General features: G+C 58.3%; 1 protein-coding gene across 12 annotated transcripts in view; it reads right to left on the reverse strand.

Annotated features, from left to right (window-relative positions):
* SPATC1 (spermatogenesis and centriole associated 1) overlaps window positions 1-20,751 on the reverse strand; it is a 26,961-nt gene extending 6,210 nt beyond the window's left edge. Inside the window, exons 1-8 of one of the 12 annotated variants that reach the window (XM_053208052.1) lie at window positions 19,359-20,751; window positions 17,679-17,888; window positions 16,721-16,818; window positions 16,157-16,325; window positions 2,398-2,525; window positions 1,797-1,952; window positions 1,182-1,292; window positions 925-1,064 (exon numbers count right to left, since the gene is read on the reverse strand). In XM_053208052.1, the coding sequence (XP_053064027.1) occupies window positions 925-1,064; window positions 1,182-1,292; window positions 1,797-1,952; window positions 2,398-2,525; window positions 16,157-16,325; window positions 16,721-16,818; window positions 17,679-17,888; window positions 19,359-19,768 (1,422 nt within the window). In that variant the 5' untranslated portion in view covers window positions 19,769-20,751. The other 11 variants (XM_053208046.1, XM_053208051.1, XM_053208054.1 and 8 more) reach the window with 11 other exon arrangements.
* Between the last annotated feature and the right edge of the window lie 411 nt (window positions 20,752-21,162).

Genomic DNA, 21,162 nt, shown 5'->3' on the forward strand with positions numbered 1-21,162 from the left:
CGGTAGCCCTGAGCTATTCCTGCCGATCACACACCAGGTCTATAGTCTACAGATAAAAACGCTGGAGAGAAAGTGGCCAGGAACAGAGGCCTGTTTCCCAAGGAAAGCCCCAAAGGCTCGCCTCTCCCGTCCCCCCGCGTGGGGGCCCAGCCAGAGTTGGCGCGCTGGTGGGAGAGGAGGCACAGGCGATCGATCGTTCTGGACAGCCTCCTCTGGGCATCCAGCCAGGCACAGCCCACACCCCGTGACGGCTCCCCTCCCAGTGTCTTCCAAGGCTCCCAGTGCCCTGGACGCCTTTCGGCCACTGGGGCTGAACACCAAGCTTCCCGCACTCGGTGGCAAGGTAGGCGTGCCCAGAGAAGCCCTGTGTGCCGTGTCCCTCACAGGAAGCAGGCTCAGTGGATGGCGTGCTAAGAATGTACTGGAATGAGCCTGGGCCTGAGGTCCCTGGTCATGAGGCCACCAGCTGCTCAGAGGTTCTGGGACCTGTCTACCCTGTGCCACCTCAGTGACCCTAGAGGGCACCAGCAGCGGTGGGGAGGTGGGGGGGGGGTAGGCATCAGCTCTGTTAGTGGGGGAAGGGCCCCTGGGAATGAGGGCTGGCCATCTGGAAGCCACTGCAGTGGCAAAGGGGGGCAGTGCAGACGTGACCGTGCTCAGGACCCTGCCCTGCACTGTCCCCTGGGGAGGCCACGTGGCTAGGCCCACAGGCTCCTGCTGCCAGGCGCCCTGGACACCTTTTGGCCACTGGGGCTGAACGCCATGCCTCCTCCACCACAGGGTGCCCGCGGACTCTGATGGGCTTGGCCAGGCTGGCGCGCAGGGCCCCCCCGGCGGCTCCTCCAAGGCCCGCACCCCCCCCCAACCCTAACGGGTGACAGGGACAGGGCCTCTGGTGGTGAGGGGGAACCGGGCACCGGGCACCTGGATGATCTTCTCTGGGATGTTGGAGACGGTGAAGCCGTACAGGCGCACGCGCTCGGGGAAGATACTGGACAGGATCCTGCGGTCCAGCTGGAAGGCGATCTCCCCCACCAGCCGCTCCCAGGCCAGCTGCCTCGACTCTGAGGACAACAGGGGGTGGAGGGAATGGTCCTCGGCCCAGGCCGGGGCCAGGGAGGGCCACAGGGGCAGCGGGGGAGACCCCGCCCAACTGGTGTTGCTGCACTTGTGTCACAGACCTCGGGGGCTGTCCGGAAACTTGCTGATCTTCCTGTGGGCTAGCTTCCGTTCCAACTCCACCATGCTTTTCCGAGATGTTTCTGTGCCGCGTGGACCCCGGGGGTCGTTGACTGAAGCCGGGGAGGACGAGGTTCGAGGTGGGGAATGGGGATTTCGAGGAGGGGAGTGCGGGGTGGATGAGGGCTGGGTGGGGGGGTGGTGTGCCCGGGTGGGGGAGGGGGGTGGGCACTGGGCAACGTGGGTGGTGCCGGGGGAGGCGTAGTCGGTGGTAGCTTGGGGGGCAGCAGTAGGGGCGACGGGGGCAGGGGCAGGAACTGCTTGTCCCTGGGGGGCACCGGGCTGGGCCCGGGCATCCGAGGTGCTGAAGGAGAAGGCCGTCCCGGGGCCAGCTGCGCCCTTGGTCTCCATGGGGGTAGAGGTGTGCAAGGGCACGCCCACAAATGTCACGCCGAGAGGCTCCAGGTCCTGGGTCGGCTGTGGGTGCTCAGTGGACATTGGGACTAGTGACGTTGTGGGGCAGAGAGGAGAGAAGGAGGGTCAGAGCAAGTCAGGACCCAGGACCGGCCTGGCGGGGGCTGGGGGTGCCCTCCTGTCCCTCCCCCTGCACCGGGTACCTTTGGTAGTGCCAGCAGGCCCTGCTCCAGCGGAGGGATGGGGTCCAGATGGGCATCCTCGGAACGGCTCTGTCAGCCGCACCCTCTGGGCCTCCGGCAGCACCAGATTGCTCACGGGGTTGGCCACAAGGTTCTGAGAAACACCTAGAGGGGCAGCTGTGGAGGTGAGCAGAGGGCTGCTCAGAGAGATGGCCACTGTGCCTGTCGTAGGTGCCATCAGGGGGCTGCTCGGGGTCAGGGGGCTGGTGGAGGCCGTGCCCATGGAGCTGCCCAGTATGCCTCCTGGGGCCACTGCCAGGGGCCTGGCCAGGGGGCTGCTCGGAGTCGGGGGGCCGGTGGAGGGCAGGCCCATGGAGCTTCCCAGTGTGCCTCTTGGGGACACTGCCATGAGGCCGGCCAGGGTGCTGCTCGGAATCAGAGGGCCGGTGGAGACCGTGCCCATGGAGCTGCCCAGTGTGCCTCCTGGGGCCACTGCCAGGGGCCTGGCCAGGGGGCTGCTCGGAGTCAGGGGGCCGGTCAGGATGCTGGAGAACAGGCCGCTCTGTGACATGGGCCCTGGACCGGGCAGCAAGGTGCTGAGGGGGCCCGTCAGGGGGCTCACGATGGGGCCTGCCGTGGGGCTGGGCTGCGGGCTGTTTAGCATGTCGGCCAGGGGTGCCAGAGCCACAATGCCCACTTCTTCCAGGACGGGCTCGTGTGCTGCTGCCGGGGACGGGGGCAGGAAGACACCTGGGGGACACAGAGAAAGCACTGAGACCCCGGCGGGCCCACGGGGGGAGGGCCCGGGTGCTTGCCTGCCTCTGACGAGCTGACCAGCTCTGCACCTGTCTCTCGGGTGGCCGGACAATGACCCTCCCCCGCTGACGGGGTCTGTGGGGCGACTCGGCAGATCCCACTGGAGGGTCTGGCCCGCTTCTTCTCCGTCCTCTGAGGCAGCCTTGTCCCCCTGGGCTCACTTCTCTGCACACCTGCCCCCCCCACCAAGTCACAGGGACCTTCCACAGCTGCCCAGCCCTCCGTGTGCCCACTGCACTGAGCTACTGACCCCTCACTGAGGAGGGTCTCCTGGCGGTGGTCCCCCAGGTGGCCAAGTGGACCCATCCATTCCCTGGTGGGGAGCAGTGGGCCCGGGCCTCCTGACCACTGTCCTTGTGGGGACAGCAGAGCCGCACCAGGTGTGGGACGCTCAGGGAGGCCAGAGCTGGGACAGGCACAGAGCCTCAACGGCACCGATGGTGGCTCGTCCGTGCCTGCCCGCAGTGTCCCCGGGAATAGCGAATGCAGGTTCAAGAGGGCAGGCTGGCCCAGACACGGCTGCTTCATACTCCTGGATCCCTGGGCGGGGGTGGGGGGGCAGACAGCCCATTTCCCTTGGGTTCCTGAGGAGCGAGCCCTTGAATGACCACTGTTTTGGGGGAGAAGACCCCTGGGGGCACGGAAGCTGGGGGAGGGCGCAGTGTGAAAACTGCCAGTTAGGCGGTTGTCGTTAGGCGTCACGTGCTCGCTCACTACAGAGAAAGAATGGAGCTACGGAAAAGCCCAAAGAAAGATCAGAAACCGTCGTAGTCCTGTCATCCTGCCGTCAGGCGTGATGAAAAGCTCCGCGTTGCCTTGAAGACTCTCTCCGCGAGTTTATAGGTCAGGAGTAGACGGACCTTGTCTATTAAGGGCTGGTGGTGAATACGGCCAGTTTTGCGTCCGGTCTCTCTTGTGACCAATCACCTTGGGGGCTGTGGTACCAGCGTGGCCCCAGACGTCACGGAAACAAATACGGTGGGTCTGTACCAATAAAACTTTATTCAGAGACGCTGATGTTTGAGTTTTGGGTACTCTCCGCATGTCCAGAAATAGTATTCCTCTGATTCTCCTTCAATCACTTAAAACTGTAAACTCCGTTCTTTGCTCCTGGGCCTTCTCTGTCGCCCGTGTCCTTCCGTCCACTTGTCGTCCGGCTGGGCCCCCACGCGGCCTTCCAGCGGCACCCTTCTCTGAGGCCGCTGCGGTTCCCAGCTCCCCACCTGCCACCGTGTGGAGCCTCCCCGATCGATGGGCATCAAATTGACCAATTTTCCCAATGACAACTAATTCTACTACCTAAATCTTTTTTTTATTAAGTTTTCAATTTCAATTCCAGTCACTTAACAAACAGTGTAATATTCGATTGTGGAAAATAACATAGAAAACCGTCCCTTCCCTACATCGCAAGTGCACCCCTTCATCCCCCCCTCCCCCACCTAGCTCACCCGCCCCCACTCCCCTCCCCTCTGGTGACCTGCAGTGTCTTCTCTGGAGTTCAGAGTCTGTTTCTCGCTTTGCCTCTCTGTTTCTCTCTTTCTTTCTTTCTTCCCCCCCATTTGCTCGTTTGGTTTTTTTCTTCAATTCCACATGTGAGTGAAATCACATTGTCTTTCTCTGACAGACTTATCTTGCTTAGAACAATACCCTCTAGCTTCGTCCATGTTATTGCAAATGGCAAGATTTCATTCTGTTCTTGGCTGCGTAATAGTCCGTCGTGTGTATACACACGTCTTCTTCATCCATTCATCAGTCGACGGACACTTGGGCTCCTTCCATAACTTGGCTATTGTTGAAAGTGCTGCCACAAACACTGGGGCATCGAATCTGTATTTTTGTGTCCTTTGGGTAAATACCTAGTAGTGCAATTGCTGGGTTGAAGAGTAGCTCTGTTTTCAATGTTTTGAGGACCCCCCTCCCATGCTGATCTCCAGAGCAGCTGCACCAGTTTGCATTCCCACCAGCAGGGCGAAAGGATTCCGCTTCCTCCACATCCTTGCCCACGCCTGTGGCTTCTGGTGTCGTTGATTTCGTTCTGACTGTGAGGTGCTGGCTCCTTGTGGTTTGGGCATCTCCCTGACGGTGAGTGATGCTGAGGTTATACTACAAAAGTCCTTCTTACGGATTCTTCCCCTGAAAGTAGACATCCTAGAGGTCCTTAACGCACACTGCTAAATCTACCTTCTTTAAGACCCCTCAGAAACATTGTGGCATTCCCCCGGAAGTCCCTGGGCTGTGGCTCAGACGTCTGCCCAGGGACCGTGTGGCAAAAGGTCCGGTCACTTTACTTTTGTTTCAAGTTTTGTTACTTGTGTTTTCCAAACGAATACATTACAATTGCACCATCAAGTCAACCAGTCGGTTGGTTCTTTTATGATTTCTGGTTTTGGCTTTTTGGAGATTTTTGCTTTAGGATCAAAGAGACAATGAAAGTGTGGGCCAAAGAGAAGGAGCCGTGGGGAGGAAGAGCCCGAAAGGGAAGGGCAGCGGGTCGCAGGTTAGGGGAGGGCCTCAAGGAGCCGAGGACGAGGACGGCAGGAGGAAGCAGGGACGCAGGTGGGACCCGGGCCGTCTGTCCTGCTGGGCTGTCTCCTCTGAGGGTCCGGATGATGCGGGAGAGGAGCCGCACAGTCGGGAACCGCAGGAGCGTCCAGTGGTGCCCCCCCAGCGCAACCAGGCCCCCCCCAAGACCTGGGGATCAGGTTCCCACGTGGCTGACCCCCCACGTCTCTCCTCCGTGTCCCTCTAAGACGTCCCCACTCGTCATCTCCCTCCATTTTCTCCTCTTCCTCCCACACCCTCTCCGGCCAGGCTTTCTCCCTCCTTCCACCGGGACACTCACTGAGGGCAGCGGCGGCCCCACACTGCAGAACCCGCCGCCGGTTTTCAGGCCCCACCTTCCTCGTGGGTGGCGCTCACACAGCGGAGCGCTCCTCCTCTGTGAAACCCCGTCTTGGTTTGGCATCAGGCTCCCGGTGACCTGGTTTCCTCCAGGCGCTGCCGGCCCCGCCTCATCTGCCTTCCCGGGGGCGCCTCGGGCTCCCCGAGTCTGCTCGTCCTCGGCGAGCCCCTGTGTCGTGGGCACCGGGGACCGGCTCCGTGCCCCGCTGGCTCCTCAGGCTGGACCCCAGACGGTGCAGTCAGCCCCAACACTCGTCATCAGGCACACCCCGCCTCCGGCCTGCTTGCCGCACCTGCTCGTGGGCCCTGAGTCGTGCACGCGCACCCCCGCACGGCCTCGCCCCGGTCCATACCAATGGTGCCCGGCCAGACACAGGCACCTCCCGGCTGGTCTCCTGACGCCAGCTTTCGCCCTCCGACGTCTGCCAGTGTGTACCAGTTAAAGTGCCCATCAGCTCACCGTCTTGTTTTTAGTGCTAGATCATGCGGGGCCCTCCATGACCCGGCCTGTCACCTCTCTGACCTCAGTTCTCCCCGTCTCCCCCTTGCACACTCTGCTTCTGCCCCTGGGGCTCCTTTCTGCTCCGGGAGCGCTCCGGGCACACGCAGGCCTCCGTCTGTGCGCTGACTGCTCCCTCGGCCTGGAGCGCTCTACCCGCTGCGTGGCGCTCCCGCGCTCCACCCGTGCCGTCATTCGCCATGCGTCATTCGTGACCTCCTCGGTGAGGTCCTCCACCCGAAATCGCCAGTCCCCTCACCCCAGCCGTCCCGTTCCCTTCTCCTGCGCTATTTCCTCCTGAGAGGCTGTGGATGCTCTACATTGACTTACAGTTTGACCCGTCTCCCCCCATTAGAACGGACGTCTCATAGGGGCAGGGGTGGGTCCGTGGGCCACTGTGTCCCTCCTCCTAGAACAGTGCGTGGGCCACAGCAAGTGTTCCATAAAGAAGAAGAAAATGATGTGTATGCGAGTGGAGATGAAACTTGGTGATGAAAAAGAAATTGGTCAGGATAGGAACTGAGATCTATCTGTGCCTTCAACCACCGAGAGCTTAATCTGACCACAGAAGGAAGTGTCCATAGAATGACCAGAGAAACTGTGGCCACTGAGAGAGCCATACGAGATCCAAAATTCAATCAGATAGCATGTCACTATCTGAACAAGGGTTGTGTGGTCCTCAGGATACAGAGAGTGCCAGATTCATCAGGGTCTACAAAAGTCAACTGTATTTCCAAACATTTGCAATGAATATTTCAAAAATAAAAAACAGCATCAAAAGAATAAAATATTTAGAAATAAATTTAACAAAAGAGATGTAGGGCCCCTGGGTGGCTCAGTTGGTTAAGCATCTGACTTCGGCTCAGGTCATGATCTCACGGTCTGTGGGTTCGAGCCCAGCATCAGGCTCTGTGCTGACAGCTCAGAGCCTGACGCCTGCTTCGCATTCTGTGTCTCCCTCTCTCTCTGCTCCCCCCCACCCACTCGCACTCTGTCTCTCTCTGTTTCTCAAAAATGAATAAAGGAAAAAAAAAAGAAACGCAAAGCATATTGTCTGAAAACTACATTTTTTAAAAAGTTTGTTGTTTTTTTTTGAGAGAGAGAGAGCACAAGTAGGGGAGGGGCAGAGAGAGAGGGAGACACAGAATCGGAAGCAGGCTCCAGGCTCCGAGCTGTCAGCACAGAGCCCGATGCGGGGTTTGAACCCATGAACTGTGAGATCATGACCCGAGGTGAAGTAGGACGCTTAACTGACTGAGCCTCCCAGACGCCCCAAACTACAAGCATTTTTGAAAGAAATTAAAGAAGATCTAAATAAACAGAAAAACGTCCCACGTTCACAAATTGGAAGCCAATTTATATTAATTTATATTGGAAGTAACAATATTAATATTGTTGCTAGCAGTGCTCTCCAGGTTTATCTGCAGATTCAGTGCAATCTCCGTCAGGATGCAAACTGACTTCTTTGTAGAGACGGCCGAGCTGAACCTTACATTCACAAGGAATTGCAAGGGACCCAGAACAGCCAAAGCCACATTTTAAAAAAGAGGACTCATTGTTACAATCACTGCTTAGCCTGCACTTCACTCTCTTACACTACTTAAAAAAAAAAAAAAAAAAAAAAAAAAACAGAGAGAGAAGAAAGAAGCAAAGGAAGGAAGGAAGCAAGTTAGTTGAGGACTCAGTTTCAGATTTCAAAACTTGCTACAGTAATCAAGATTCTGTGACTCTGGCATAAGGAGGGACATATAGATAAATGGAATAGAATAGGGAGTCCAGAAATAAACCCATGTATCTGTGGTCTCGTTTTTGATGAAGAGGCCAAGACAATTCAATAGGGAAAGAATAATCTTTTCAAAAAATGGGGCTGGGACAACTGGAACCCACGTGTGAAAGAATGAAGTTGGACGCTTACCTCCGATCATATACAAAAGTTAAATGGATCAAGGCTTCACTGTAAGAGCTAAAACTGTAAAATTCTTAGAAGGAAACACAGGGGCAGGAGTGCTTGGGCGGCTCAGTTGGTTGAACATCCAACTTCAGGTCACGACCTCATGGTTTGTGGGTTCGAGCCCCACATTGGGTTCTGCACTCTCAGTGGAGAGCCTGCTTGGGATTCTCGCTCTCTCCTCTCTGACCCTCCCCGACTCGTGCTCTCTCTCTCTCTCTCTCTCTCAAAACAAAATAAATACACTTAAAAAAAAAAAAAAGAAGACATAGGGGTAAATTTCCATGACCTTGGATTTGGCCATGGAGTCTTAAAAGTGATCCCAAAAGCGTGAGCAACGAAAGAAGCAATAGATGAGATGGACGTCATCCAAATTAAAAGCTTCTGCTTCAAAAGACACCTTCGAGAAGGTAAAAAAGACAACCACGGAATGGGAGAAAACACTTGCAGGTCACATATTTGGTAAGGGACTTGGATTTAGAAAGAACTCTTACAAGTCAGTAATAAAAAGTTAAATGGCCCAACTTAAAAACGGGCAAAGGACATGAACAGACATTTCTTAAAGATGATATACAAATGGCCAATAAGCACAGAAAAGATGTTCAGCATTATTATGCACCAGGGAAATGCAAATCAAAACCACTTCACACTCTAGGATGGCTATAATTAAAAAATCAGATAATAAGTATTGGCAAGGATATAGAGAAATTGGAACACTCATACATTGCTGGTGCGAATGAAAAATAGTGCAGCCACTTTGGGAGACGATCTGGCAGTTTCTCGAACAGTTAAACATAGAGTTACCATATGACCGAGCAATGCTGCTCTTAGATATATACCCCAGAGAAATGGAAACATAAGTCCACACAAAAACTCATATATGGATGTTTATAGCAGTGTGATCCATGGTACCCCAAAAGAGGAAACAATCCAAAAGTCCATCAACTGACGAATAAACAAAATGTTGTGTAGCCATTAATGAAATATTATTCATCCCTGAAACAACAAAAAAACCGCAATCCCAACTAAAAGTACTGATTTATGCCACAACATGGATAAACCTTGAAAACATTATGCTCAGTGAGAGAAACCTGACCCAAAAGCCACGTGTGTGTGATTCATTTATAAGAAATATCCAGTGGGGTACCTGGGCGGCTCAGTTGGTTAAGCGTCCAACTCTTGATCTCTGCTCAGGTCTTGATCTCAGGGTCACGAGTTCAAGGCCCACTCTGGGCTCCACGCTGGGCATGAAGCCTACTTAAAAAAAAAAAAATCCATGGGGTACCTGGGTGGCTCAGTCGGTTAAGCGTCCGACTTCGGCTCAGGTCACGATCTCGCGGTCTGTGGGTTCGAGCCCCGCGTCGGGCTCTGTGCTGATGGCTCAGAGCCTGGAGCCTGCTTCCGATTCGGTGTCTCCCTCTCTCTCTGCCCCTCCCCCACTCATGCTCTGTCTCTCTCTGTCTCAAAAATAAATAAACATTAAAAAAATTAAAAAAAATCCAGAATAGGCAAATTCATAAAAACAAAAAGTAGATAAATCGTTGCTGAGAGTTGTGAAGGGGTAGGCGGTAGCAGCTAGCTGACAGGTTTCTTCTTGGGCTGATGGAAGCGTTCTCAAATTGTGGTGCTTTGTACACACCTTGAGTATACAAAAATCTGCTGGATCACACACTTTTAAGTGGGCAAATTGTATGGTATTCGAACTGTATCTCAATAACGTTGTTATATTGCTGGCCTCCAGGGGGGTGGGGGATGGGTGAAGCAGTGCACTTGGGATCAGCACTGGGTGCTCTGGGTGCACTGGGTGGCGTATGGAGGTGCTGAGTCATTATATCCTACACCTGAAGCTGATCCGACCCGCTGTGTTAACTAACGGGAGTGCAGATCAAAACCAAAACCAACAACAAAAAAGAATGTATAGTATTTCTGAAGATGGGTGTGAAGATAGAGATAAAAAGAGAAGGACCAATAGAAAATCCACTTAGAGAGCAACAAATCCCCTCTTCGCCTCAGCTTGGTGGATGACTGCCTTGTTTATTCTCACCCCCAGGAAGTCTGCGGTTTTATTCTCTGGAGAGGTCTCTAAACGGCAGGAAAACAGGCCCACACCCTCACCCTGGCCTAAAACAACAAACAAACAAACAACCCTACCTCTTATTGTGGCCCTAAACCAAACCCTAATCCTGGATCTGAGGGAAAAAGATGCAGTGTAAATACACAAGGGAACATTACTCAGCCACGAAGAGGAAGGCAATCTTGCCGTTTGCAAGGACGCGGATGGAGCTGGACGGTATTAGTGTCAGCGAAATAAATCAGAGAAAGATTTCACTCACATATGGAATTTAAGAAACAAAAAGATGAAAGCCTCAAAAAACAAGGGAGGGAGAGGCAAACCAAGAAACAGACTCTTCAGTACAGAGAACCCACCGCTGCGGGGAGGGGAGGGGTGGGGGGTGAAGGGTCGCAGGTGGGGTGAGCACCAGGTGGTGCGTGGGAGGGTTGATCACGTGGCGTACACGGGGCGCTCCGATCGCACAGCAGGGGCTGCCTGGCATCTACATAAAAACTTAGGAGATTTCAGTCCCATAGCTTTGCATCCTAATGCAAAATGTACTTGTGATTGTTTTAATCTTTTCCTAATTTGTATTTAATTGATTTAGATTTGCAAGTTGAAATCTTCCTAGGCTTAGGTACAGTATTAGAGCCTCAAAGAGTTTTAGATTCACCGTGTTTATAGTTTATTTATACCTAAGAATTATCTAGGGTCTAAGAAGGTTTGCTCGTTACATCGGAAGATTAATGTTAAAACGATAAGCAAATGTCTTAGATTTGCAAATGCAGCTTACAACGTTTTAAAGTGCTTAACTGGGACACCTGGGTGGCTCAGTCCTTTAAGCTTTGGGCTCTTGATTTCAGCTCAGGTCATGACCTCACAGTTCACGGGCTTGAGCCCTGAGTTGGGCTCTGCCTTAAAGTGAGGAGTCTGCTGGAGATTCTCTCTCTGTGCCCCCCCCCCCCCAAAAAACTGTCTTTCTTTCTCAAAAGTAAATAAACTCAAAAGTGTTTTAAAATAAATAAATTTCTTGACTGAACTCTGATCCCCCCAACCTGCTCCTCTAGGGCAGTTCCTCGCTTCCCTCCGAGGCCCCATTGGAGTCCTCAGGTCAGCAAGGCCCAGGGGTAGACCCTGGCCCGGCATCCCGCCCCGGGTCCTCTGGCCTCCACCCCGCCCCCCTGAGGGAGGCAGTCGCCGGTCTCCACAAAAACCGGGTTCTCCCACGGCAGGGGACGGTGCCCTCACTGGGGTTCAGAACACTGGGCAGGCCCTCACAGGAGCGAGATCCTCACGGGGCCAAAACGAGGCGAGGCCCAGGGCCCTCATGGGGTGGGGCCGTCACGAGGCGGGGCCAGAGCACTGGGCGGGGCCGTCATGAGGCGGGGCTAGAGCCCTGGGCAGGCCCTCACCGGGCAGGACCCGAAAAGGGCGGGGCCGTCATGAGGTGGAGTCAGAACACTGGGCGGAGCCCTCATGGGGCGGGGCCGTCAGGAGGCGGGTCCAGGGCACTGGGCGGGGCCGACACGAGGCGGGTCCAGAGCACTGGCGGGGCCCTCACGGGGCGGGGCCAGATCACTGGGAGGAGGATCTGCGTGGAGGCGGGGCCAGAGCATCACAGCTACAGTGTTTGACCCGGGAAAATGGAGAGGGAAGCTGGGCCACAGAGGGGAGAGTGGTCAGTGGCTTTAGCTGAGGGTTCCAAGAGTGCTGGGGCGACAGGAAGGGGGGAAAGAGCCAAAGGGGATGATGACAGGGCCTGGGAGACAGGGCTGGCCCTGAGTGGGGGTCTAGTCCTGGGGGCCTGGTGGGGGGATGGGTCTCGATGGCCGGGGGGGGGGGGGGGGGGGGGGAGGGGGTGTCCAGGAGGAGGACAGATCCTAAGAGGAGGACGGTCCCCAGGGGGGGTGGGTCCTGGGAGGATAGGCCTAGGGTGCTTAGAGTCAGATCCTGGGATGGGAGGTAGAGGGGGGTCAGGGTAGGGTTAGGGGCCAGGTGGGAGTTTGTATCCCGGAGACCATGGTCCTGAGGGGGAGTTGATCCTGATCCTGAGGGGTGTGAGAAGATTTGAGGAGGGTGGCTGGGATTCTGATGCAGGAGGGACGGGTCCTGGGGAGGTGGGGAGTATGGGGAAGGCCCCGAGAGGATGGACAGACTTGGAGGGGAGGGAAGCCCCTGGTTTGGGGGCAGCAAAGGGGTGGGGGAGGTGGTGGGGAGCAGGGGTGGTAAAAAGGAAGTAGGCCGCACCCCGCAGCAGAAAACTTCCACCTGCCTGAAGCTCCCAAGAGGATAGACAGAGGGCAGCAGGGGCTGGGAACAGAGTGGGCCTGGGTAGAGAAGGAGTCCGGGTGGGGGAGGTCCCGGCACAAAGAGCAGCGGAGCCCTGCCCCCCCAGCTGACCTGTCCTGACAGCCACTGTTGTGGTCCCTTGTGCGCTCAGTTTGGCCCTCATTTCCTCCCTACTCCAACAGCCCTGATTTCCCATCCGTCTTCCATCTGCTGGGACATCCCAGGGCAGGGCTCCTGGAGCCCAAATGCCATCCTGACTCCACCTCCCACCTGCCATGCTTCCAGGGCCAAGGCCTGAACCTCGTGGCACCTGTTCTTCCCTGTGAAGTTCATTCCACCTGCTCTGGTTACCCACACTGAGCGTGCCGGACTGCCTTCTGCCCCGCTCAGAACACTTGGCACCCGGCTTGGAGCCTCTCTGGATCTCCAGCACACGGGCGTCTTTGTTGCCTCTGCGTCCCACAGCTCAGCTGGCCTCCGTTTCCCTCTGTGAGGTGCCCAAACCCGTCCTTGCTCCGCCTGCCTGCATCCCTGCCACCTCCCCCGCCTCCAGAGCCCCAAACAAACGCTGCTGAGCAAGTTGGTGGCTTGCCGCCTTTACGATCCAAGGGGTCCAAGGGGTCCAAGGCGGGTGGCACCATCCGAGCTCCCTGCACAGCCAGACGGGCCCCCCCAGGTCCCACTCTCAGCTCCCGCCGCATCCACGGTGTCACACCTTCCTCATCTTCGGCTCCCACGGTGTCATTTTTCCAGGGAGAATGGAAGCCATGGTTCCGGTTTCCTCAGCCTCCTGCCCTCCCTCCCCTCCGTAGGGGCACCTCCCAGCGCCTCTCCTGGCTCCTTCCCGCCGCAGAGGGACAAGGTCAGGTCTCCGCCATCTTGAGGAGCCTGGCTGCGTCCGAGCAGCTCCTGCCTGCCCCCAGCCGTGCTTCGGGACCGGAGCGTCAGCCGCCTACTGTGCCGTTTTCTCCGTCACTCCTCACTCTTCACCTCACAGCCTGGGCCGCTAGCACCTGTGGTGGAGGTCAAGTCTAACCGAGCTCGTTCACACCAGGTCAGCAGAGGCCCTGGACTCTTCAGCCTTTATTCTGTTGACACTCTGCCCCCTCGAAGCTGTGCCTTGGCTTCTGTGACATCACACTCTGAGGTTTCCCTCGTCTCCCCGCTTCTCTCATGCACTGGCTGCGCTCACCCCTCTCAGGTGGCCTCACCCCTCCTGCGGCTTCAGTGGTCAATACTCCTGAACCTTCTCCCTCCAGCCCTGACGTCTGCCGGAGCTTCAGGACTGTGTCGCCGCTGCTGCCTGGTGGCTGTACGCAGGCGTCTTCCCAGCCGGGGGTAGCCCTGCGCCGCTCGAGCACAGGCACAGCCCGGGCTGCCTCTCCCGCGGGGATGGGCCTGAGCCCCGCACCGCGGGCCTGAGCGTACACCGAGTGCAAGGGCGAGCCCGGAAAGAGGAACTGGAGGTTGAGTTCACAAGAGGAAATCAAGAGTAAAAGCCTGACTCCATGAGGAAGGTGAGTCACAAGGAGCAGGCAGAAGCAGGAAGCGGCCTGAGAAAGAGAAAGTTCCTCCGAGGCCACCACAGGGATCCTCCCTGGCTGGGCGCGAGGACGGAGAGTTCCGCAGTCTCAGGAGGTCACGCTGCCAGGCACCCCACCACCTCTGCCCGAACGGAGACACCTTCTGGACTCCCTTGTCCGTCCTGCACATCCAAGCAGTTAGCTTGAGTCAGTTTCTCTCCGCCCCTAGTTTGGGCTGCGGTCTGCCACCCGCAGGGCTGCAAGGGCCTCAGTGTCAGCCGGTGCGGCCTCGCTCTCGTCTCCTCCGAATCCCGTCCCCACAGCAGCTGGAGGGACCCTTCCGCAGCAGGAACTCGCTCACTCCGCCACAACCACCGGGCCCTGCTCTCTGCCCTTAGGAACCGGCCTGTGTCCCCGCTGATCTGACCTCTGCTGACCTCTTTAGCCGAACTGCTCAGTGTCACTGGCCCTGATAATACCCCACACAGTCACGGATACAACCACACAGATTTCACACACACAGATACAACCACACGGACACTCACAGGACACTCACAGATACAATCACACGATTCTCACACAGTACAAACACACTGAGCGCCCCCCCCCCCCCACGCACCCAGTACTCTCACCCACACACAGCCTGGGCGTCAGCCTCACTGACGGGTCCCGCGTCCCTGCTGCCCCCTGGTCCTGGCGTTTGCAGGAGCTGCTGCTCGCCCGCTAATGCCTTCCCACCACCGTGGGCTCACCCCCTCCAGAAAGCCTTTCCTAACCCCCTAAGCCGGGCCCCTCAGGAGGGGGAAGAACCAACGTGGCCCAAGGATTCTGTTAAGAATCGAGCCCAAAAGGAGAAGACTTACTTTTTTGTGAAGCTTTGAGATTTCTTTTATTTTGTATCTCCCCGCGTCTTTATTTTTGCCGACGCATTGTCTCAGTCGTTACAATAAAGCCTTTCCGAGGAGAGGCCTGTGCTCTTGTGGCCAGTGAGGGGGTGAAGGCCGCGCGGATGAACAGTGTGGTTCAAGAACAGGGAAGCCGGTGTGTGGGGACCAGAGGGAGGCAGCTTCCAAGAGTAAGGGCCTGGCGTGGGACCCTCAGGGCAGGAGCACAGACCTGGGAGGGCTTAGCATCCCAGTGGAAAGGCCAAGTTCTCAATCAGAAACGTGTGGTTGGGAGTGAGCCGAGTGCCAGGCAGTTGCTGGGCCTGCACGACTGTCTGCAGGGGCCTCCAGCCCCGTGGAGGATGGGGGCCCGTGCTGGGCTGGCTGGCGGTGGAGCGCGGGGCCCGGGCTGGCCCGGAGCAGGGGGTGGGTGACGCTGCCCAGGGTAAACCCAGAAAGAGGGGGGTCATCGGTCCCAAATTGCATGCAGAGGTTTAGAAGGATGTGGCACTTGGGAAGCCACCTGTGACCTTCCCGGAGCAGCTGAGTGTTGTGGCCCACGGCCGAGCTGCAGGGGCCCCAGGATGGGCAGAGTCCTCCTCTCGGGGAGGAAGACCGTTCTGGGCCCGACTGGGGACGAAGGGGCCAGCGGGAGGGCGGGGCGCAGGGCCTTCTCTGGCACAGGGAGGACCCCGTCGGGAGGGCACGGCTACGGTGTGACCACCGCAGGGTTTTATCGCCGGCTCGCCCTGTGTAACCTTCACAGCACACTGCCAGCCGCCGGCTCCGATCGCCTCACCCTGGGGCCTTGCCACCCCCAGAAATTCCCCCTCCGTTATCTTCAGTGCCAGCCAGTTTCTGCCCACAGCTTTCTGTCCCCAGCCCCTCCCTGCCCCTATCACCACACTCAGCCGCGTGGCCTCCCAGCCCCCTCCTGGCTCAGTCCCTGCTCCCGGGGCCCCAGCCGGCCGATCACCACTTTTTCTGCAAATGCCCGCTAGTGCTTTGCCTCTTCCGTCTCACCCTACATCTTCTCCAGCCCCAGGGCTCTGCCACACGCCAATGACTCCCAGACCTCAGCTTCGGTCCTGGTTTCTGTCCCTGGCTCCTGGATCTGGGCTGTCTGTCAGTGGCCATCTCTAGGCGCAGGGCCCTGGGGGGTGCTCGGGGGAGGGGGGAGGGGGAAGGAGGGCAAGCGACACACTAGACCCAGGAGCGCGGCACATTTGGATCCCACAGCTGGGAAATTCGCAGCCTTTGGGGCTGCTTGGACGGTCAGCCTAGAGGAGGGGGGTGAGGGTGAGCGGGGCCTCCTCCCATCAGGGTGCAGGAATTGGTGCCCAGCTCTGGCCTCCGTCCCGATGGTCCCGTGTCCTCCCCTGGTGGGGCCACCGTCCCACCCGCTCGTTACTATCCGTGCCCTGTCTCCAGGACTCCCAGAGACCCCCTCCCCACCCCAGTCTCTTACAGTTTCCCTGGTGTTGAGGAGTGGCCGCCATCTGGCCGAACCCGGCGCTGAAGCCGCTGATGCCCAGGCCGCCCGCCTGCGTCTTGATCGCCGACTTGAGCTCGTGATTCTCCCGAATGAGCCGCACCAGCTTCTTTAGCTCCTCGTTCTCCCTCACCAGCCTCTCGATCTGATGCCGGAGCCCCTCATAATTGGCGAGTAGAGACATGCCCCGGGGCAACGGGATGGGTGCAGCCCGAGTCGGGGCTCTGCACCTGGAGACTGCCCAGGGCCCCGGGCCTCGCCCGGGCGGGAGGAGGGCACCAGGGTTTGCCAGAGGCAAGGCTGGCCCAGTGGGCCCTGGGTATTGTGAGGTCAGAGGCTGTGCCCCGCTCCCGGCCCTCTCTGCTCTGCCAGGCTCAGCCCTCCGTGCTCCAGGCCTGTGCACAGGTCCTGCCTCGGCTGGGATGCACCGACCCCTCCTGTGTCTGCAGGGGCCTGCTCCCTCAAGCGTCCTGTCACCCCAGCGAGCTCATCTCTGCCCTCTAGGCTTCCCTGCAGCCGCGCCTCCATCACAGCGCTTACCTGGCTCTGTGCACTTGGCTGCTGGTGCTGTTGGGCTCACTTTACGGTGACGTGGGCGTGCTGTAGCTCCCCAGCACCCAGCAGAGGGCCTAGGTGCACTGCAGGTGGGTAACCAGTGATCTTCTGTGGAATGGAAACTCATCACCCGTCTTCCTGGCTAGGGCACCCTTTCCTTGGGACGCTGGGCACACCTGGAGCTAGCCTGTTGGCCTCTCTCCAGGACATTGTACCTTGGGCCCCTGGACAGTGACCATACTTTCTTCCAACCCAGGTGCTCAAAGCCTGTCTCTGACTGCTGGCCCGGGGGCTCCCTTGTCCACGCTCCTGGCTCCCTATAGCTTGGAGTCTCCGCTTCTGGTGACTCGGGGCCCCACCCTTCCCCCCACGGCACCCGCGTGAGTTCAAGACCCAAGACTGTGTTCTTCGGCAGGTCGTCAGGTTTCGGGAATTCAGACCTGGGAGTCCCCGTCATGTTCCCTTTCTTTTTTTAAAATTTTTTTAATGTTTATTTATTTTTGAGACAGAGAGAGGCAGAGCACGAACGGGGGAGGGTCAGAGGGAGAGGGAGACACAGAATCCAAAGCAGTCTCCAGGCTGCCAGCCCAGAGCCTGATGCGGGGCTCGAACCCACGGACTGCGAGATCGTGACCTGAGCCGAAGTCGGACGCTCAACCGACTGAGCCACCCAGGCGCCCCTGTGCTCCCTTTTTAAGAACTGCCTGCTCAGAAATCTTGGGGGGGGTCTGACCTTGGGAGTCAAGTGAGGCGGTGTCCTGGGGTGTCCACCCAGGCGGAGAGGGCAGTGAGGCCCAGGTCTAAGCCGGAGGTGGGGGTGAGGACTGGTTCGGAGTCAGCCTGAGTTGAGCATTCTACCTGGGCCTCACAATGGGGGCCTGCCCCCACCCTCCTCCCACACCCTGGACAGTCATCGCGGCTGCGTCACTGTGGCCCCTTTCACCTGGTGGGGGGAGGGGTGTCGTCACCACTCTGCTGTTCACAGTGTGGGGAAGTGAGCTTCTCATGGCTTTCCCACTCGCCTTCTACCATCCAGTCTTGCCTGGCTGTTGTCCTCTCCTTGGGTTGGTGCAGCTGGGGTGGTTCCGTTGACGGGTCAGTGGGGCTGAGCTCCGGTGCCCAGGTGTTTGGTCGAACACTGGTGTAGATATTGCTGTGAAAATATCTTGCAAAGTGACTGGCATCTACAATCGGTTGATTTGATGTGGGTAGGCCTCATCTAAGCAGCCGAAGGCCTCAGGAGAAGGAAACCTCAGGAGCCCAGGTTTTCCAGGGAGGAAGGAATCCTGCCTCGCTGCTCTCCCACACGGCTGCCTGAGTTTCCAGCCCGCTGGCCTCCTCTACAGATTTGGGACTTGCCAGTCCCCACAACTGCACAAGCCCATTCCTTAAATCTCTTAACATCTGAGGAATCCGACCGATACTTCCCTTTACACACTGCTTTTTCCCTCCGAAAACGGTATATTGGGCACCTATTGTGTGGCGGGCATTGTGTTAGAAATTGGGGGTTTAGTGAATCACTATATTGTACCCCTGGAGCTAAAATAACAGCGGAATTGTTATATTATCCTTCCCCTTCCCACCGTGCAGCCTGGGGCGAGGGCAGACTGCCGCCCCCCCACCGGGTCTCCCCGCACCGCGCCGCGGCCGGCAGCCTGTCCCATGCGGACAGCCCAGGCCCCCTCTGGTCTCTGTCCCTCCACTCGTATCTCCCTTCCTTCCAGTTCACTTATCTTGTCGTTGTTCTGTCCTGTGTACAACTGTCCTTCTGTGCCCAAACCTAGCGGGCTTGAGTTTGGGACGAAGTAGCATAAGTCTGCAAAGAGCGAGGGCTTCGGCCAAAGCTTTACCCACAGCAACTTGGATGGCGTGACGGGAGCGAGAGGGAGTGGGTGGCCCTCCCCGCCTTCTCCCTGACTCTTCCCGAAGGACTGGCAGGAAGCTCCCGGCTTCCCGGCTTCCCGGCTTCACGCGGGGTTTGCTCTGCATCCCTCACGGCGCATTAGGAATTCACTTCACACACACCTCCAGTGTCCCCACTGGTGCTGAGTCAGGCGTCTCCACTGCTGGTCTCGGGTCACTGGCTTTGCACAGTGTGTCCCCATTCAAAGTTGCCTGCTCAGATTCCGCTCAGCACAGCAGCTTGGCGAGGCCTCAGGGGATCTTTGCTCCCTTCTTGGCTTGGGACTCTTTGTCAGTTTCCTTGTAAAAGGCATCTTCTCAAGGCAAAAAGTTGCTACAGAACAGGGACCTTTAACCTGGAACCCTCTGTCCACACCCCCTCCTACCTGCGTCCACGCGGGCGGACTGTGGCGGGCCGTTCTGGGCTTGTGGGGGGCGGCACCAGGGAAGGAACCGTGCTGCCCGTGGCCCTAGCGTCCCAGCAATCGCGGCTGGGTGATCATTTCCGTGCTGCCTGCTGTGCCCCTTACAGCCTTGGGGTCCCACCCTGTGGCCCACAAGGAGCTCCTGGGAGGAATCTGCCCAGTCTGTGCTCCCACAGATCCAGCTGGCACTCGAGTGCAGTGCCCTCCTGGATGCCAGCCGCGACTCCCCCCTCCCTTTCCCTCTCCTTCACTTCAGACAATGAAAGGGCCGTGGCCAGCTCGGTTTGGGTGCTTACCGTGTGCCGGGCAGTGTTGTAACAGTCTCCGTCCTCCAGGTGGGGACACCGGTGCACAGCCCTCCATGTCCGGTGCCTGGTCCAGACCTTCCCCGGGGCGCCCGGATCCCCACGGCCAGTCGGGTCTTCCCACCTTTCCCAGCGGTGGGGGCTGGGGCTTGGTGCAGGTCTTGGAGCCTGCTCTTTGACCTGCTCTTCCTGCCTCCAGCCTCACCCCTGCTCAGGCAGCATGTGTGTGTGTGTGTGTGCGCACGCGTGCGCGCGCGTGTGTGTGTTTCCCACAGCTGCCAGGGGAGGGACCCCCCTGGGGGTCTGACCCCCCACTGGCCCTCGGCTCTGTTCAGAGGGAAGACCCAGGGTGGTGTCCCAGGAGAGGACAAAGGCCCCGCCGTACGGTCTCCACTCTGCATTCTAGAGTCCAGCACAGGCCCTGGCACATGGTAGGTGCTCAGCAAACGTGTGAATACAATTTTTATTCAACCCTTAAATTTTGTTTTTCCTGGAAGCATTCTGCCCATGAAGCTGGAGAAGATATGCTGGCAGAAGAAACAAGGCAGGCGCTAACTGGCCTGCTGAGTGTCTGAGGATGTGCCCCTAGGTTTCTGAGGGACCGGTTGTCCCCTCCTGACGTTGTCCCCTTAGGACTGCGATGGCCCCGCTCATCCAGGCAGGGCCTGACCAGCCGGAGCTGGGAAGGGGTGCCTCAGGGGAAGTTCTCTCCAGGCCTTGGCTAGAGGCAGCGTCTTCTTCTGTGAGTGTCACTTGGTCACCAACCCCACGGGTCCATTCGGTCGCTCCTCAGGAAGGGCCGAGGGGCCAGCGGAGACCAGGAGGCCTCTGTCGGTCTCTGGAGCTCGTTAGCTACAAAGAGCTTTGTTCGGAAGGCGCCAGGAGGGGAGAGCCCAGGCGGCCTGCAGGCTAGGGGCGCCCAGGGCCGGGGCTGCTGCAGGCGGGCGGCGGGGTTCCGGACCCTGGGCTCCAGGGGTGGGCCTCCCAGCCGCCTCCCCCCCAGCCCTGACCCTCCTTGATTCCTCCTCCTTCTTCAGACCTCAGCTTGCGAGCCGCCCCCCTCTTGCAGGCTCTGCCTCCCGCTTCACTGTGTCTCCTCCCTGCGCCTCGCCTCCTCCATCTGTCCAATGGGGTAACGATGCCTCTCTTCCCCCTGGTGCCCTTCCGAGACCCCGGTGAGCCCCAAGGTGCAGCAGCCTGTATCATGTCCCTGAGTCCACGACCAGCACTTTCTCTCACGAACCCTCAGGCGGCAAGAGCCCGGGCCCCGCCTGTCTCTGCTGCGTCCTCCACCCTCTCGGCCTCCAGAAGTCCAGCCTCTCTGCCAGCCCTCGTCTGGGGCACCTCCACCGCCTGCACCCCCGACGGCACTTCTTGGGCTTTAGGCCCCTCCCCCAGAGCTTCCCCACCCCTCACCCGCCTCCTGTGGGCTGTGTCCACTCAACGTGCCACGTGAGCCTCCCCTGCAACGGACCCGGGTCTGAGAGGTGCCTCTGTGGGCCCCACAGCCAGGGCCGACCTGCTCCTGCTCCCCGGGGGCGGCGGGGGCAAGGGATGAGGAGTCGGCCTCTGCCCAGCCCTCACTTAGCACACTCGCCACGGACCTTTCCGAAGGAATTCTTATCAGGAACCTCCAAGAACACAGAGGGAAGTGGCGAGCCACAGAGGGCCTGGTTTTAGGCCCAGCTCGCCTTCTGCTGGCCGGTGGCCGTGGGAATGTGCGGTCACCGCAGGCTGGGCTGATCGCACCCACCCTCCAGTTTGTCTTCCGGTTCGATGATATGTGAAGGTCACT

This window comes from Acinonyx jubatus, chromosome F2 (assembly GCF_027475565.1).
Source record: "Acinonyx jubatus isolate Ajub_Pintada_27869175 chromosome F2, VMU_Ajub_asm_v1.0, whole genome shotgun sequence".
In the NCBI taxonomy this organism is placed as follows: domain Eukaryota; kingdom Metazoa; phylum Chordata; class Mammalia; order Carnivora; family Felidae; genus Acinonyx; species Acinonyx jubatus.